General features: G+C 41.1%; 3 protein-coding genes across 3 annotated transcripts; 2 read left to right on the forward strand and 1 right to left on the reverse strand.

Annotated features, from left to right (window-relative positions):
• Nucleotides 1–442: 442 nt before the first annotated feature.
• LOC137795865 (neuritin-like) lies at nucleotides 443–5788 on the forward strand. Its single transcript, XM_068593393.1, has 4 exons — nucleotides 443–517; nucleotides 779–868; nucleotides 1787–1943; nucleotides 2643–5788. The coding sequence occupies exons 2-4, from the start codon at nucleotides 817–819 to the stop codon at nucleotides 2875–2877; spliced, it is 444 nt and encodes a 147-aa protein (XP_068449494.1). The 5' UTR covers nucleotides 443–517; nucleotides 779–816; the 3' UTR covers nucleotides 2878–5788.
• Nucleotides 5789–6214: 426 nt separating this feature from the next.
• Nucleotides 6215–10216, reverse strand: sys1 (SYS1 golgi trafficking protein). The gene is made up of 4 exons (XM_068594312.1): nucleotides 10093–10216; nucleotides 8954–9209; nucleotides 8804–8871; nucleotides 6215–8507 (listed from the first exon to the last, which is right to left on the reverse strand). Exons 2-4 carry the CDS (start codon nucleotides 9113–9115, stop codon nucleotides 8267–8269), a joined length of 471 nt encoding a protein of 156 aa, XP_068450413.1. The 5' UTR covers nucleotides 9116–9209; nucleotides 10093–10216; the 3' UTR covers nucleotides 6215–8266.
• A 626-nt stretch (nucleotides 10217–10842) lies between these two features.
• On the forward strand, nucleotides 10843–16664 carry LOC137796020 (bile acid-CoA:amino acid N-acyltransferase-like). Its single transcript, XM_068593654.1, has 12 exons — nucleotides 10843–10854; nucleotides 11249–11360; nucleotides 11979–12188; nucleotides 12733–12832; nucleotides 13274–13464; nucleotides 13545–13720; nucleotides 13825–13941; nucleotides 14029–14114; nucleotides 14818–14908; nucleotides 15063–15143; nucleotides 15414–15549; nucleotides 16391–16664. The coding sequence occupies exons 1-12, from the start codon at nucleotides 10843–10845 to the stop codon at nucleotides 16489–16491; spliced, it is 1413 nt and encodes a 470-aa protein (XP_068449755.1). The 3' UTR covers nucleotides 16492–16664.
• Nucleotides 16665–16679: the final 15 nt, after the last annotated feature.

Raw genomic sequence — 16679 nt, forward strand, 5'->3', positions numbered from 1 at the left:
TGTGTGTGTGTGTGTGTGTGTGTGTGTGTGTGTGTGTGTGTGTGTGTGTGTGTGTGTGTGTGTGGATGAGATGCACAGCAGCTTTTGACCGTGCTGGTCAGCTTCTCATGCTTTCCAGCTATAGCTTCAAGTGTATCCTGTGTTGTGCCCAATGTCAGACTAAATTAATTCAAGTTTTGGACATTGATGATTAATAAAAGGATCAAAGAGACACATCACATTAAACATGTTCCCCTGTTCGCCCCTCTCGTGGCTCTGTAACACCTACATTGGTAAAGGTTCGACCCTCTTCAACTATAATACACTTGTAATAAAAGCAGATGCACAGAATAAAGCGGAGCTTCGACATTGAGATAACATCACACATCATCCATAAAGTCTACGAGCTGTGTCCTAACAAGCATGGAGGGGGCATCCTGAGATCCTCCCCGTGTTCTGGGCTGCTTCCTCCTCGGGGAGGTGAGAGCTGTCCGGTGCTGAGGAGAGGAAGATGAGCTCAGCGCGCGCCGGGGGGCAGGTAACGTCAGCAGTCGGCCGGAGCAGGGAAAGACAGCACACACACACACACACACACACACACACACACACACACACACACACACACACACACACACACACACACACACACACACACACACACACCCGAGTGTTTACCGCCGCCTAATCACGGATGCACACATTAATAATGGGCAGTTTAATCTGTTCTGTGTGACTCAGCCCCGCTTTTTCTTCTTCTTCTTCATCTTCCTCTTCTTGCGATTCACGCGTGCCTCGGCAGCATCCCGCGCCCTCCTGCTCGGCTTGAAATGGGATGATATGGGATTTTTCATGTCGACGAAAATCGGAAGGATCCTTGCGTTTGCCCTGGGTGAGATATTTCAAGCTGCTCCTTACGGTTTTATTTAGACTTTGGATGGTTTGACACAGATAGCCGGACACCTTTTTCTGTCCTTCCGCATCAGAAACGTCCCACTATGTAGGATTGTAATCTGTATTTATCTCCATCAGCGATGCGTGATGGAGATGAGCCCTGCGCCGTGGACAGCAGCTTGTAGTAGCCCACACCCTTCCTCAATACAAGAGTCTATACTTAGGTGATAGTGCTTCTGGCCACGCAAGATCCAAAAATAAAAGACACGAGCCAAGTGATTTGGGTCACTTTTACGAATATTCGTTGCTTATGTTTGCATTGCTCTCTTGCACAATATTGTATTTCTGACAAGTTCGAGCATTTTGTGGAGGAATGATGCAGATTAATATAGGCGACAGCCTCAAGTAGAGTTCAGATAACAAGATTTAAACAATGAATGTTTGAATATATTTCAAGATTCAAGATGTTTATACTGCCATATGCACTGACAGCTGTTCTATGCAAAGAAAAGCTTCTTTTGACACAGAATTACAATAAACTTAAGGTAAAACAGTAAATAACCAAAAAAATAATAACAGTATTGCTATGATAAATATGATAAAAGATGATAATAGTATTGCTATAATAAATGTGATCACATTTGATAATATGATAATAGTAAATTGTTGTAAGTTTTTAGATGATTTGGATTATTGTAAGATGTGTTGTATATAATATTGTGTATTTGTGGAAATAACGCATGATCATGAGCAGTATTTAAAATGATGATAAACCAGACTGAGACTGATCCACGCGAATGAATAAATTATTCTATTTCGCATATGCATGTAAACTCAACTGTCACCTGTGTGTGCGTGTGTGTGTGTGTGTGTGTGTGTGTGTGTGTGTGTGTGTGCGTGTGTGTGTGTGTTGCAGTCCTCTTGTCCCTGCTGGTGTCAGGAGACTCGTATGCAGATGTGAACTGTGAGAACGTCTATAAGGACTTCTCTGAGTGCGTGCTGGTGCTGGGAGAGAGCATGGACAACTACCAGGAGAACGTGACCAGCGAGAGCGGAGTGACGGCCGTGTGCAGGTGAGCATAACTTTATGATGCCGTGAGTGTGTGAAACAGCATGCACACACACACACTGAGCACATGGGGACATCCCCAATGGAGTTGCATGTTTTAACAGATGTGTGTAGTCACTTTTAACCAGAAAAAGCGAGAACTGAAAGACAAGAAAGTCATGAAAACCTTCAGTAAAAGATGGTTATTGTGAATATCTGTGATTAAACTGCATTTCTAGTTCTATAGCGGATGAAGACAGACAGGTAGACGATGAAGTGTGCATCTCTTGATGAAATGCCGGAGAGAAAAAGAGAAGATGCCGTGATCTCAGAGGGAGAATAGAGACATGAATGGAGCTGAGACACTGAGCCATTGTGCTAAATAATGTATGATTGAGCTGCAGCGGTAATGAAAACCCAGGGATGGTTTTTTGTCATTGTTAACTGCATGCACTCTACAACCCCTGCGCTGTATATGTTCAAGAGAAAGATTTACGTATACGCCTTCTGTCCATAACGGCCCTTCTTGCATTATCATCCGCGATATTGTTTCACTCGTCGGATGCAGTTGCCATGGTAATTAAAGCCCTGTTTGACTTACTTGACGCCACCGTAACCGCCTGAGTGACAGATCACTGGCGAGCAAATTGCTCCACGACAGCCAGTTCCCCGTCTTGCAGGATGAAACGCTGATCGCGCCGACGCTGTTTCTTCTTTGCCACAGCCACTGGGAAGCGTTCCACACGTGCGCCCTCACGGCGCTGTCCGACTGCAAGGAGGAAGTCAGCTCCATCTGGGAGACTCTGAGGCAGGACTCCACCAAGATGCGCTTCCAGGGGAGTCTGTTCGACCTGTGCAGCCCCAGCTCTTCTCCCGCTAGAGGCGCATCCCTCGCTGCCCTCACCCTGCCCCTCATAGGTGTGTTGGTCACGACCCGGCCCGACTGGTTCCCCGTATAAATCGGGGCGGGGCCGGGCGTGAAGGTATGGAAGGGGGTGATGACGAGGGCCTCACATTTTCTCATGGGTTCATAAACCCTTAAAGCCAAGGATTTAAGATGGATGAGTGATTCAATATTACAGATTATTTTGACTCACAGGTCTGTGGCTAGCCAATCAATATTTGTTGTATCGTGAAATCTCCTCAAATATTCAGCTTGAGCCTCCCTTATGTCTAGAAACTGGTAGCGTACTGTAGAAAACTGCATTTCAGCCAACTAATCAGTGCAGACTAAAGCTAACAAGCCAAGTATTGGATGGGATTTCAGACACCTGTGGCTCTGGGTTGTTAATATACACGGAGTGGACACGTGATCACCGGTACACTCCAATGCAATGAACGCCATGATTATGAGCATTATCATGTTCACTTTTTGTGGATTCAACTCTGAGGTCATTTTTTTTAAAGCGGTATCTGAGGAGAGCGAGGTGTTCATGCGTGCCCTCTCCCTGTATTGTACGGGGTTGCGATGAAGGAATAGTTCAACTTCAGGGAGTTGGCTGAGCCGATCTATACCGCTCTCATGTCCGTACACTAAATATATAGATACTGCCGGGAGACAGTTAGCTTAGCTTAACACACGGCTGCTGTGCCTGCCGCGACACGGCTGCTGTGGCTGCCGCGACACGACTGCTATGACTGCCACGACACGGCTGCTGTGGCTGCCATGACACGGCTGCTGTGGCTGCTGTGACACGCCTGCTATGGCTGCCACGACACGGCTGCTGTGGCTGCCGTGACACGGCTGCTGTGGCTGCCATGACACGGCTGCTGTGGCTGCTGTGACACGGCTGCTGTGGCTGCTGTGACACGCCTGCTATGGCTGCCACGACACGGCTGCTGTGGCTGCCGTGGCACGGCTGCTGTGGCTTCTAAGACCTGGCTGCTGTGGCTGCTGTGACACGGCTGCTGTGGCTGCCATTACACGGCTGCTGTGGCTGCCATTACACGGCTGCTGTGGCTGCCACGACACGGCTGCTGTGGCTGCTAAGACCTGGCTGCTGTGGCTGCCATTACACGGCTGCTGTGGCTGCCATTACACAGTTGCTGTGGCTGCCACGACACGGCTGCTGTGGCTGCTGTGACACGGCAATTGTCACATCTACTCCTCGACAAGAAAGCAAATTTAAGCAATTTTGAATAAGTGAGTCTGTATAAATGCAGCCAAGCCATTTTGATGTAATAATAGCTGTCACATCGCAAGAAAACATTTAAAGGAGCACTTCACCAACAATAACAACAACGTCTAAACGCATCTTTTAAAGAGCAATTTGAATATGGTAACTTGAATATGTAACTTATCGATCAGTGAGAGGACCAAACCTAAATGTAGAACCAGACATTAATCTGAAAGACTCATTAAAAATAACAACTAAGCAACGCTCAGATGTATTAAAGGTGAAATGCGCCTTTAATCGGTTTGAAAGTGTAGTAAATGTTTGTGTGAGTGACAATCAAGCCACTTGTAAAACACTCTGCCCCTCCAACACTTCCGCCCATCGTGGTCGATGTTGCACGGCTGCTATTCAGAGACCAAAAAGCGTCATCTCGACACGACCTCACGCGTTCACTTCCTCCTCTTTGCTCTCTCGGAGCCTCGTCCCACACTTTGGTTCAGTCTTATGATCACACGACTGACTTGTTGATGTTCATGTAAAAAAAAAAAAAGCAAATCTTAGTTGTGAATGTTCAGTGTTTTTTTCATTAGTACTTGCTTCACTTTGTGTGACACTTTTTCATTAGCACAGTATCGCTAATACTTTACAGACCTCTAAGTACCGAATAAACACAGTATTTCATACAGTATGCTGATAGACAACACAGAGGTGGATTATATCAGAGATTTTCAACGACAAAAATATTTCACTTTTAAAGTCAAATGATATAAAGCAAAACCTTATTTTTGTATAAAAAAAAAGAATTGTATTACAATTTATGATCGACCCCATTGCATAATTATGATATTAAACAAAACAAATGAACTGTGCTGCTCAAGTCATCTGTTTCATGCTTTTAATGAATCTCATTTCGAGCAATCCAGACTTGATTTTAAGCTTAAAAAGCAGCCAAAAATGTCGGTCGAGAATCTCACTTTTTACAACATCTGGCATCATTCTCACTCATTTGACACATTAGGCCATACGCCATGTGAGATATTACTAATTATAACGGTTGTTTAATCAGTATTTAGGTTACATTTTCTACAGAGAATCTGTTCACTATAGATTTAGAGCAAACTGAGTAAAAGCAATGACTTCTATTGTGACATCATTTGCACATTTCTATTATTTCTGATGGTCCCCGTGTGCATTATCTCTTTAATCCCAAACTGCATGATAATTTTAGTGCCAGTGCTTCAGAATAACGAACATTATGTTGATTTCAACTTGCACAACATGTATGATGGTATTGATCTGTGCATGACGTTAGGCTCTAGCTCCTCAGAGTATCAGCATCCTGTTATGCAGATTCCTCACCCACCCACTTCCACCTCTCTTAGCATGTTTGTTCTAGTTGTTTCTATTTATTTCACGCTCGCATTATGTCATACATTGTGTGTCTGGTGGTGAGATTACAAAAAAAACAGTTGTGATGTCCTCCTCAAAGCATGAGCAATATGTGCAATCACTTCTTAAAGAAAGGACTCTTATCCTGTTGAAAATAAAGCATGAAAAGGATTGTTACCATACGCATTATATCATAGGAAAACAACCCTGACGACAGTTTGAACATGGAGAGAACTTCTGAATGTAAAAGCAAGTTCTATATCAATGTTTTTGTCAGTTTCCCTGATAGAAAAGCACACTATTTACAAGACTGTATAAAGCAATATATGGCAGAGTAATGTGTTTGTAATAATAAAGCGCCGTTTAACACATGTGTGTGTGTGTGTAACTCATTCAGCAAAATAATGGTAAGATCTAGAAGCAGAAATGGGTCAAATAGTAAAGCCTTTAATTGAGTCAGTGAGTCTTCTGCTGGTCGACTCTCTCACTCCAGTGTTTGTTTTTAGCCCTCCCCTGAAGCAAAGTGTTGGTAATGAGGATTGCGACCAGTATTTTTTTGGACTCGTTAGTACTTCTCCCATCTGCTTCTTTCCACCTGGACACTTCCAGAAGAAGACAGTTGGAGAAATTGAAGGATCTGGGCCCGGGGTGGAAAACTTCCAGAGATCTGAAGCCACGCTCGTGGTGTGCCCTCCTCATTAGAGGACCTATCTTTGATCTCTGAAGCATAATGGCCAATTAATTTTTTTCCCACCTACAGTTTCCCAACTGAGATTTACAAGCAACCATATGAACTGCAAGTGTTTTATTAAACAGCATATGCACAGAAGAACTTGCAACATAATTCCAGGATTTTCGGTGCCAACACCCGAGATTTAAATCTTCAGAGAGGAGGAAAAAAAATGTGTGCACCATGTGTGTGATGTTTCTGAACTAGAAACCGGCCAGAAAGTGTTATGACATTAATAGGTGCAACCTTTTAAGTGCTTTGCATTCAATCCCATTATAAAAACTAATGTGAATGTTAAAGAACACAAAGGTGGTGTTGCATGTGGAAACTATTAGAGCAGTGGTTGCAAAAAAATATGAAATAGTAAGCAGACACTGGCTTAGAGAGAACAGGATGTACGCCTATTTGCTGTCCTTGGATCAGAAGATTGATACCACTCTCATGTTTGTGCCACCAAAAAGAAACCAAAAATAGGTGAGAAACAGGTAGCCTGGCTCTGAATGTTAAAAAAAAAGAAAAAACATGCCTCCCAGCACTTCAGCTCAATAATTAACACTTTAAGTCTTGTTTAATCTGTAAAATATCGGAAGAAAAGTTGTGGTTGCCAACAAGACTCCAGGATATTACAGCAGCCGGCAAATAAATAGTTCAGCACATAAAAGCACATCGTGTCATTTTTACACTTCTAACCAAGGAGATGTAACATATTCATTAGTGGGGGTTTATTGTATTTACCTTTGGAAACAGGCTACCTTTTCCAGAGTTTCCAGGCTAAGCTATAAGCAAACCGCTTGCTGGCAGTAGTCGTTTATTAAATGGACACACATGAGTGTTATAATTGATATCCTCATCTGACTCTCACCAAGGGAATAAGTCTATTTCCCATATTGTACATCTTTTAAAAAAATCAATCTTTGTCTCAAAATCAAAACACTGTAAAGTCCACACGATCAAAGCAGCAGAGATTTGATCCAACATTCCCCACACAGAGTAAAAGTATACGTCAGTGTATATACGCTGCAGGACATGGTACTCGAATGATCGGCAGTCAGTTTAGACAGTTATTCAAAAGCCAATCGTAAAATGAGAAAGTGTTCCAGAAACACATTTCAGTACTTATCACATCACATCCCCCACAGAAACACAGACAGTCTGCTGTCAGAACGCAGCTGGTGGCTGACAAACTGTCCCCAAAGTGGCCCCCATGTCTGCATAATAAATGATGACATAAAGAGATGGAGACAAACAACGCAAGCTGTGTAATGTGATGTAGGAGCTCGAGGAGGGAAGCAGAAACTGAGCGGCGTGTGCCGAATGAATCATGAACGTTCAAATAAGCCTGATTTATACTTCTGACTAATAATATATTGACATTTAGAAGCATTTTCCTACATTTGGATTCACACAATGATTGATTACTGCGTCATAAAACTTTAGCATATCCGTTTAAACACTGAACTTGTTCCTCAACATGGAACGTTAAAGCTGCAGCTGTAAGAAAACATGATAGATAGCTGGCACATTGACATCTCTAAAGTGCAGTAACATTTTCATTTTAAAACCAAAATATCCCATAACATCATGGTCACGTTTGTTTGCCATCCCGGCCAGCTTGTAATTATACCAACACACAGAAAATGGAAAACAATGTTCTCGCAGTTGTGCCGTTTTATAAAACCGTTTGCATTTGTTTGGACATTTTAATTTGTCATTTGAAGATGCATACACATCAGAAAGAAATATCGTACATCTTAAAATGAGGAAATGGGATGTTCATGCTGACGTAATTAAAATGAACACAAAAGTGCCATTACTTAAAATAAAATGTATACTTGTTAGGTTGAGAGATGTAAGTTGACATCTGCTTTTATAAGCAATAAAGCATCTTTTGCTCCAGAGCTAATACTGTCCAACATTTAGCGGCAGTTATGAATAATAAATAGATCAGTTCATCTGGTTTATCACTTAAAGAGAAGATGGATGACAATCCAACATACGCCGAGAGAAGTTCACGCTCCATTTCTTTTGAAAGCAGTGGAAAAAAACCTCCTCAGAGTGCGCTCCTCAGGAGATAACCGTCCACAGGTTTTCAACGTGGAATCGACAAAAGCTTCACAGGTTAGATTTGGGTCCACTATTGACTGGAATAGCCCTGAGCTCAGTCCGCATGCACAAGTACTCTCCGATCACAGCCATCAACGCCATGCAGGCTACATTGACGAGCCACCAGGACAGGGCGGATGGAAGATGGGCGTTATAGATCCAGCAGCCGATCATATGGAAGAAGTGAACAGTGACTGTGAAGTCCAGGCACTGTTTCCCCCGACGGATGAAAAACCACAGACCGAGGGCGCTGCAGGACAAAGGATAGAAAAGTTACGATATAGGCGTTGCTCTTTTTTGTTTCAGTTTTGTATATTTTTACAAATATACCAATTCTAAAAAATGTATCCATTTAAATTTCTATGCAATTAAATATATTCTTTAGTAGTTACTAGTCCTCATAGTTTAACATCCTTGAAATTGTGCAGTTGTGAATACATCTGGCATGTTATTTAATCAAGAGATACTTGAATAACAGCATTTTAGTTAGGCGTTACAGTCCTCATCCCTTTGGTTGACAAAGGAAACAAATAAGGGATGACTTACCAGGTAAGAGAGTTCAAGATGAACGCCATCATTGAGAGCCTGCCCTGTATCGATGCGAAACCAAGGACCTTCCAAAGCAGACCAAATATTTAAATACCATTTCGAGAGTCAAACATACATCACACAGCGGTTAGAGATCTTATAACTCACGTCATAGCTGAAGATCTGGTCCAGTGACCGACTAGTTTGCACCAGACTGTCCACTCCAGCTAACCAAAGGCCCAGGAAGCTGTAGTAGATGCACTGCATCAGCACAATCTGACTCACAATGAGGACCGGGTCCCAGATGTAGCTGCGGAAGTGACTGGCCATTGCAGACGGATGTTACACGTACAGGTGTATTACCGGGTGGACCCAACTGTTACCAGCGGGGCCATCTAGTTTGACCTGCGAGTGAGCTCAAAACCTGAAACAGAAAAGGTAAAAATAGAATGAATAGCAATATCATGTCTTGTGTCTTTAATGTTAGCCTAAGAGCTTTTTTAAGCTGAAGTAGGCCAATGCCTGTAGCATAATAGGTATTTCAGAATGAATACAGCTATTTACACTGCTGTAAAGTACCTATAGTATCTGTAGGTTATAGCAGGTGGATTAAGAAGGATAGGCTTAAATCTGGGTTTGGAAAAACACAGGAAAGTGAAGAGCTGGACCTCACAATGAGCTTTACTGTAAAATGGCAGTAAAATAAAATAGCCTCTATTAGCTTGTAATTACTGCATGGCATTTTGCTGTCTGGGTATTCGTATGTCATATATATCAAATGTAATCTTTGTATACAGCTAAAAAGATCAACTTAATTCATATGAAAAGATAAACAACAGATAATATGTAATTAATCAACTTAAGATCCGCCTCTGTAGGAGATCATCTGCACATGGTTAACCTATATGTATGTATAGATTATGTGATAACATAATAGAAGAGGGAAGAGTCCTTTCAATATACAATAAATACCTTGAGTAAACCTCCACTGGTGTGTCTATCGAGCCTTGACTGTCACCTAGCTAGCTGTACCCTAGCTAACAATGATTAGCAATGCTCACGTTAACTAAGTACAGTACGTTAACACACCACGTTTTAAATAGTCAGTGCCATTAATTTCAAGCAAACCTAAAAGCCAAGTTACCGCAGACATTTAACGCTGACTAATTGTGTGTGTAAACAGCACCGCTGTAGTATGTTGTCTTTCTTGTCTCCGGCTAACGTACAGCTAGGTAACCAACAAGTTAGCCTGTTTCCTTGAGGAGCTTAACTGTAACTTAACCAAACATAGGCCAGCTGATACCCACCTGAGCACTGGGTTACAACGGTGTCAAGGTGCCGTATTGACGATAACCTCTTCGGTTGCTTACTGTTTTCAAAACTTTATTGTTAAGGCCTAGTAATCGATCGTAGCTTGTTAACAACACGGAAGTCACGGCGGTGAATCAGGAAAGAAAACTACATGCTATCAGTTTATTTTCAAAGTAAAACACCTTAGTCGTATTACTGATACTATATGTGCAGATTTTTCCGCGGAACTTTATTTTAGGTAACAACTGATAGATAAAATCTAATTATTATTAAATGCTAGCTACATTTGAGGTTACTGTGGAGTACTCAAAGTTTTTTTTGGTTTGTTTATGCAAGCGCGAGGTTTATTCTGAAATATCTTTAGTTTTAGCTTCCGTAGGATGTAACAGTACGTTAAAGTCGCAAATAAAAAAAATATTATATACAGGCAATGTATAATATACACATTTCAAATAAATAAGCAAATCAAAATATAAATTACAAGTAAAATAATTATAATAAACATAAAAGGGGGCCTTTCTCCAAATATAGTGTTTTAAGAATATGTTGCTTGCAAAACCTTTATGATTGCTTTATTTAATTTTAGCTCAGAGCACCTTAAGCCCCGCAGCGTGTATGTATGTCTCTGCTTGCATTCATCTGATTTCAAGTGTTTTCCATGACCCATCTTTAATCTTGTTGTGTAAATGTAATTTATCGAGCTGAACACCCACGTACCCTCTTTATTTACCTTTTTTTATGTCTCGATGCTTCCAATGGTAACTGTATCTTTAAAGTCACATTGCTATGAATTGTGGGCAAAAGTCTGCATCTAACGCTGAATTACGCAAAGGGTTCATAAAGGGCCTTCAAACACTCAACAATTTGACAGTGAGACAACCCTTGCTGAGTCAGCAAGAGCGTGCCTCAAAGTCTGTGATTGGAACAGTTTCATACCGGACGAGTTTCAGGCAGGACAAAGGTCAACAAGGGTCAACCTATCTTTGCATCAGTAGGTTGTTAAACCAGTAACCCTTTCGTTTTCAGGGTTAATATTTAACTCTGCACCTCTGTCATTCATATTTCAAGAGAATGGACACTGAAGGGAAAGTGCTTCGTGTTGTTAGTGGGTTAGTGTTGTGTGAAGGGTTATGTGTTTATTTTGTATGGTAGACGGAAACGGTTCATTTGAATGTGACAACTTTTGGACAACTACTTGAAACAAAAATGAGACCATGCATCGGTGTACACATCAGGATCTGGGCATGTTTGCATCGAGCTATGGGTGAGAACGTAGTCATTGTAGAACTTGAATGTGAAATTTGAACTTTGACTAGGAGTAAATGTGCTACTATGATACTGAAGGTCCTCAACTGCTGCTTCTGCATGCCGGTTTGGTTGTAATTTATGTGACCACCTGAGATCATTTTAAATATTTATATTTATATATTATAAGTGTAAAATACTCATAAAACATTTTATTATTCATTTAGAAATCGTTAATACATGTGGCGTGCAATAAACGTTTAATTATAAAATAGGCCCATTTCTACCAGTTCCACCATATTTCTGCACCATTGCTCTTGCAGGTTGTTTGGAAATCAGTAGCTCAGACACATTTTGACATAAGTAGCTCACATTTGAACATATTTAACACACTTGTTATTCTCTCGTGGACACACATCTACTTATTAACGATTGTCTAGTTTGTATGTGGAGAAATGCTAAATTACATAAATGTTCAAATCAAATCAAATCAAGGTCTGCTGGATCCTTATTAGCTCTCTTGGTACTTGACACACATTACAATAAAGTCAGTAGAGCGTTTGGGAAAAACACATTTTAATGCTTTATTTCGATATACTTTTAAAGCTCACAACTATTTTTTTCTTCGGGCCTGTAGGTGCGGTTCGGTGGAAGAGCAGCTTTCGAACTGCCCCCCTGCTGACAGCCACTCCTCTTCGAGCCCTCGTAGATGAACCGATCAGCATCAAAGGACGTTTCCTGACACCGCACTGTCCCGTCACTGTGTGCGCACAAATGCAAAGTGACGATGGTGACCTGTGGGAAGCGTTCGCTCATTATAATACAAATGCAGATGGCACTGTCAATTGTGAGTCACAGTACATATTCCCTGTTGGATGAGATGCAATGCTTTTGTAATAATGTAATTACTACAAATGTGATGTAATAACTTGATACCATATCTGAATGAAAACACAATAGTCTGATTTTAGATGTGAATAAAGGATTTAAATAAATGTTGGAAAACAGCATTAATATTGTACAATTTAAACTTTTATTACTGACCCTGCTTTTTTTTTTTTGCAGGTAATTAACAAAGCGTACACAGTTTCTCAAAATTAAAAGGAGATTAACGATCAGGCAGTCTTTACAGGTGGAGACCGGAAGAGACTGGCTGAACGTTGATGTGACAATTGAACGGAAAGAAAAATAAAATAAAGTTGACTTAAAACACTTAAAAAGAGCAATTAAGCGGAACACAGTTACTGTAAAGATGTCTAAAAAAACAGTTGATGAAAGTAACAAGTTACTATTAAATCTGTCTGGGCAACTTTTAGAAATCTGAGTATTTGAGCCATTCAGACTTTTACAAAGAGATCTTCTACAACTCTCTGTTTCTGTCTCCTCAAAAGTGTCCAGAGATCGATCAGTCGGGGGTTCATATTTGGGCCGTGAGCCGATGGGACTGTTCTGGGGACTGCAGCCAGCTCCTGGTTCAAGAGAAGGTTTGAGGCATGTGATGTAAACAAGCTCACCGACGGCTACAGAATTAAACCTTTTGTGGCATCGAACCCAACGTTGTGTTGTCTCTTACAACTGTAGCAAAGCCCAACAAGTCATCAAGCCTCACATTTGTTCCAATGGCCATTTTAAAATCTTCTTTTCCACATACCTCGCAATAATACATGACCACAATCTAACTCAATTAGTCGGTTCACATCAACAGATGTGGCTTTCATTCAGTCTACATAATAACTGCTTCCCACAAATGTAATTCCCTCCATCAATTCATTTTAGAATTAGGTTTGATTGAATATAATGTGATTTAAAGCAATATTAACTCGAGTCAATCTAATTATGTCTTGTTTAAATCTGTGGTACGTCCCCACATATTGAGCATTTAAGATGATAACTTGATAAGTTTCCTGAGTTAAATTTGATTTTTTGTTTCAGGCTGAGGAAAAAAAATGTCGAGACTCCGTACGTGATGCACATGTCCTTACTGGAGGGCCACGTGTCCCCCAGTGAGAAACAGAGCACCGAGCTGGCTGCAGTATCCGCTGAGCGCTGGTACATGGCACCGGGTGTTCGGAGAATAGAGATCCGCCAGGATGGAATCGTGGGGACGTTGTTTTTACCGCCTGGTGAGCGAAATATACGATGAATTTATGAATTTACTCACAATGATGTTTAAGACTGCCATGACGTCACTGACTTCCTGCAGGCCCGGGGCCGTTTCCAGCTATGATGGACCTGTGGGGAATGGGTGGAGGACTGGTGGAGTACCGCTCCGCCCTTTTCGCATCTAAGGGCTACGCTAGCTTTTCTCTTGCCTACTTCGCGCACAAAGATTTGTCTGGCTCCAAAGACCGCGTCAATGTCGGTGATTCATATTTCAAAGTAAGATGAGCTACTTTACTCCCTGCTTTCTGCATCGTGTACGTCTCATTTACTTTGATTATTTTGTCATTCATTTGATGTATCCTGTTTGTTTGTCTGGCCAGTCGGCATACCAGCTACTGCAAGATCACCGCCAGGTCTCTGCAGACAGAATCGGGATCATCGGTCTCTCCTTTGGCGTTTACCTGACTCTTAGAATCGCCATCCAGGCCGGTGTCAGAGTATGTCAGATCGGTCACTTTGATCAACGCGCAGCTGTTTCTGGTGACTGCACATTTCCTTTCAACAGTTCACGTTTTCTCCCGCAGCCATCCTGTTTGATTTGTATCAACGGCCCAGTAGGAAGCACCATCAGCCTCTCAGACGCAGACGACAGGGCCGAGCACGTTGGAAGGTAATTAAAGATGCAATTTGTAGGAACGTATTGTGAAGACGTCACTGGGATTATCAATCACGCTATAGATAGAGATTAGAGGTTAGGACCGCCCCAGCTCATTTGCATATAACGACACAGAAATACAGCCATAAATAAATGAAGAAATACCGAAATGTAGAAATAGATTTATTTAATGATGTCCTGTATAACTTATGTTTATATATTCCTGTATTTATTTATTTATTCCTGTATTTATACATGTATGTAAGCATTTATTCCTGAATTTATTTATACATTTATTTAAGCTTTCATTGATTTGTTCCTGTATTTATTTATTCATTCATACATTCATTTATTTATTCCTGTATTTATTTATTTATTCATACATTCATTTATTCATTCCTATATTTATTTATTCATTCATTTATTAAAACATTTATTCATTTATTCCTGTATTTATTTATTCATTTATTCAAGCATGTATTTATTTATTCCTGTATTTATTTATTCATACTTAATTAATTTTCTGCCCTCCATAAGTCAGGTCTAGGATCAGGTGTAATACTTACATCTATAGACTGAACTACTCCTATTAGTATTATAGATAAAGCAGAATTGCTAATTTAAGTCTAACTGTGTATCCCAGAGGTTGTTTTCAACAATCTCCACGTTGACTCGTTACTGTTTTTTCTCTCTTAACTTTCTTACCTTGACCTTTCAGTGACCCGACATATTTGATCTGTGATCAAGGCTATGCCAGTTTCAGAGGCCTCTCCTTGCCTGAAAACTTTTCCCCTGAGCAAAAAGTGAAGGTGAAGACTGGACACTCCTTCAATCCACCATAACACACACGAACACTGCACACACTCAGGCTTACACAACATGTTGAAGCAATATGCATGTTGATAGTTTGTACCAATAAGAGAAACTCTGCTCCAGAATGACACCTTGTGTTTTTTCTTACAGGTAGAGCACCTCACCTGTCCACTAATGTACGTAATGGGTGAAGATGACCTGAGCTGTTCAAGTATGGAGAATGCAAACCTGGTACAATCTGTCTTACTTTACTGTTAAAAAAATATATATTTTCAAATGATTGATGTTAGAAAGCATTCATGTTCTCCTTGATAAAGCGTGCAAACCGTACTGGATGTGGTTTTGTTTGACGTGATATGTGTTATTTGAGCTGTCTGGACCTCAGAAACACATTAACTTGAACCGTGAATGAGACTACATTGTAAAAATCAGCTGTGAGATTCACTTTGCTCCTCTGGTTTTCAGGCTTGATTTGCTTGCTGCTGTTTTATTTGTCACCAGATCGTAGAGACCCTGAAGGCTGCGGGTAAATCCCAGCTGCTCACCCTGTTGTCGTACCCCGGTGCCGGTCACCTGATTGAACCGCCGTACACACCAAATGCGAGAATGTCCCTGTGGAGCATCAAACCCCAAAAACGTGAGCTTTTATCCCCACAGCTGCTTTTTTCCCTTCAGCCAAATCCTCTTCTATACTCAGTGCGGTTACATTTTTAACTTTAGACAATATTTATGTTCAGAATGTTAATAGAGCTTCTTTAACTGACTGACAAATGTAAGCCTGGTCTTGAGATAATAATCCATACAAATACAGAGAAGTGAAATTCATCCTGCAGGCTAAAAGCAACGCAGATTAACCCCTGTGTTTGAGTCGTCGCATGAACCCCAAATTAATTACATTACTTGTATTTATTGTATGTATTTGTTCAGCAAAGTCTTGGGAAAAAACATGATATCTGCAAAAAAAAAAAAATTTTAAAAGATATTTTGTTTGTAACGATGAACATCCAGCGTGATATGAACCAGATTCCCGAAAAAAAGCCTCCTGGAGCGTCAATAAGACACCTTTTTGGAAATATTAGGACCTAAAGAATCAGAATCTGCAACAAAAATCACAATAAAACAAAGTCTTGTCCTGTTAGGAAGGAGTTTCAGTCAAAAAACTGTGTTGTCCAGTTCAAAAATGGAAAAATATTACGTATTTTATGCCAAAAGATTGTCTGAATGGGGCATGCTGGGACTTAAAATGGGCGCGGGAGGATTTTCGCTCACGGTTTCCAAAAAGTTAAACTGCCAAATGCAGAAAGGACAGCTGGCAGAAGATGCTGACCTGCAGGAATGCTTAAATGAATCGTCTTGTGACATCGCTGCCCCATCTGGAGCACAGCAGAGCGGCCCATGATAACATGTGCGTGATTATAAAACAGAACATGTCATTATCAAGCATGGATAATCACAACGCTGTTTTGTCTCCCCTGCAGTGTTCACCCTGTGGGGAGGTCACGCTGCGCCGCACGCCGCCGCGCAGGAAGATTCCTGGAAGAAGATTCTGGATTTCATGGAAAGTCATCTGAGACAGTGAACGTGTGGCGCATCTTCAGGTAGAGAGGAGCGGCGTCACGGCTGATGTGTCGCCATCGCAGTAAATGTGTGGTTCTCTGTGTGTTGTCATTTTTAATTCACATTTTTAATTCCTGCAACATACTTTCATCGACATGCATGTCGCTCAAATCTACTCAGACGCCTTAAAAATAAAAAAGTCACACACTT

The sequence above is a fragment of the Clinocottus analis genome, unplaced genomic scaffold, assembly GCF_023055335.1.
Source record: "Clinocottus analis isolate CAN_PGR_092001 unplaced genomic scaffold, fCliAna1.0.p SCAF_3, whole genome shotgun sequence".
Classification (NCBI taxonomy): Eukaryota; Metazoa; Chordata; class Actinopteri; order Perciformes; family Cottidae; genus Clinocottus; species Clinocottus analis.

Bases quoted from the DNA above. Each gene is read 5' to 3' on its own strand.
- LOC137795865 (XM_068593393.1), top strand. From the start codon at position 817: ATGGGATTTTTCATGTCGACGAAAATCGGAAGGATCCTTGCGTTTGCC. The intron at 869-1,786 runs GTGAGATATTTC...TGTGTGTTGCAG, and splicing joins GATCCTTGCGTTTGCCCTGG to TCCTCTTGTCCCTGCTGGTG. The intron at 1,944-2,642 runs GTGAGCATAACT...TCTTTGCCACAG, and splicing joins GGAGTGACGGCCGTGTGCAG to CCACTGGGAAGCGTTCCACA.
- sys1 (XM_068594312.1), bottom strand. From the start codon at position 9,115: ATGGCCAGTCACTTCCGCAGCTACATCTGGGACCCGGTCCTCATTGTG. The intron at 8,872-8,953 runs GTGAGTTATAAG...CTGCTTTGGAAG, and splicing joins ACCAGATCTTCAGCTATGAC to GTCCTTGGTTTCGCATCGAT. The intron at 8,508-8,803 runs GTAAGTCATCCC...TTTGTCCTGCAG, and splicing joins ATCTTGAACTCTCTTACCTG to CGCCCTCGGTCTGTGGTTTT.
- LOC137796020 (XM_068593654.1), top strand. The intron at 13,942-14,028 runs GTATGTCAGATC...TTTCTCCCGCAG, and splicing joins CCATCCAGGCCGGTGTCAGA to CCATCCTGTTTGATTTGTAT. The intron at 15,550-16,390 runs GTGAGCTTTTAT...TCTCCCCTGCAG, and splicing joins GAGCATCAAACCCCAAAAAC to TGTTCACCCTGTGGGGAGGT.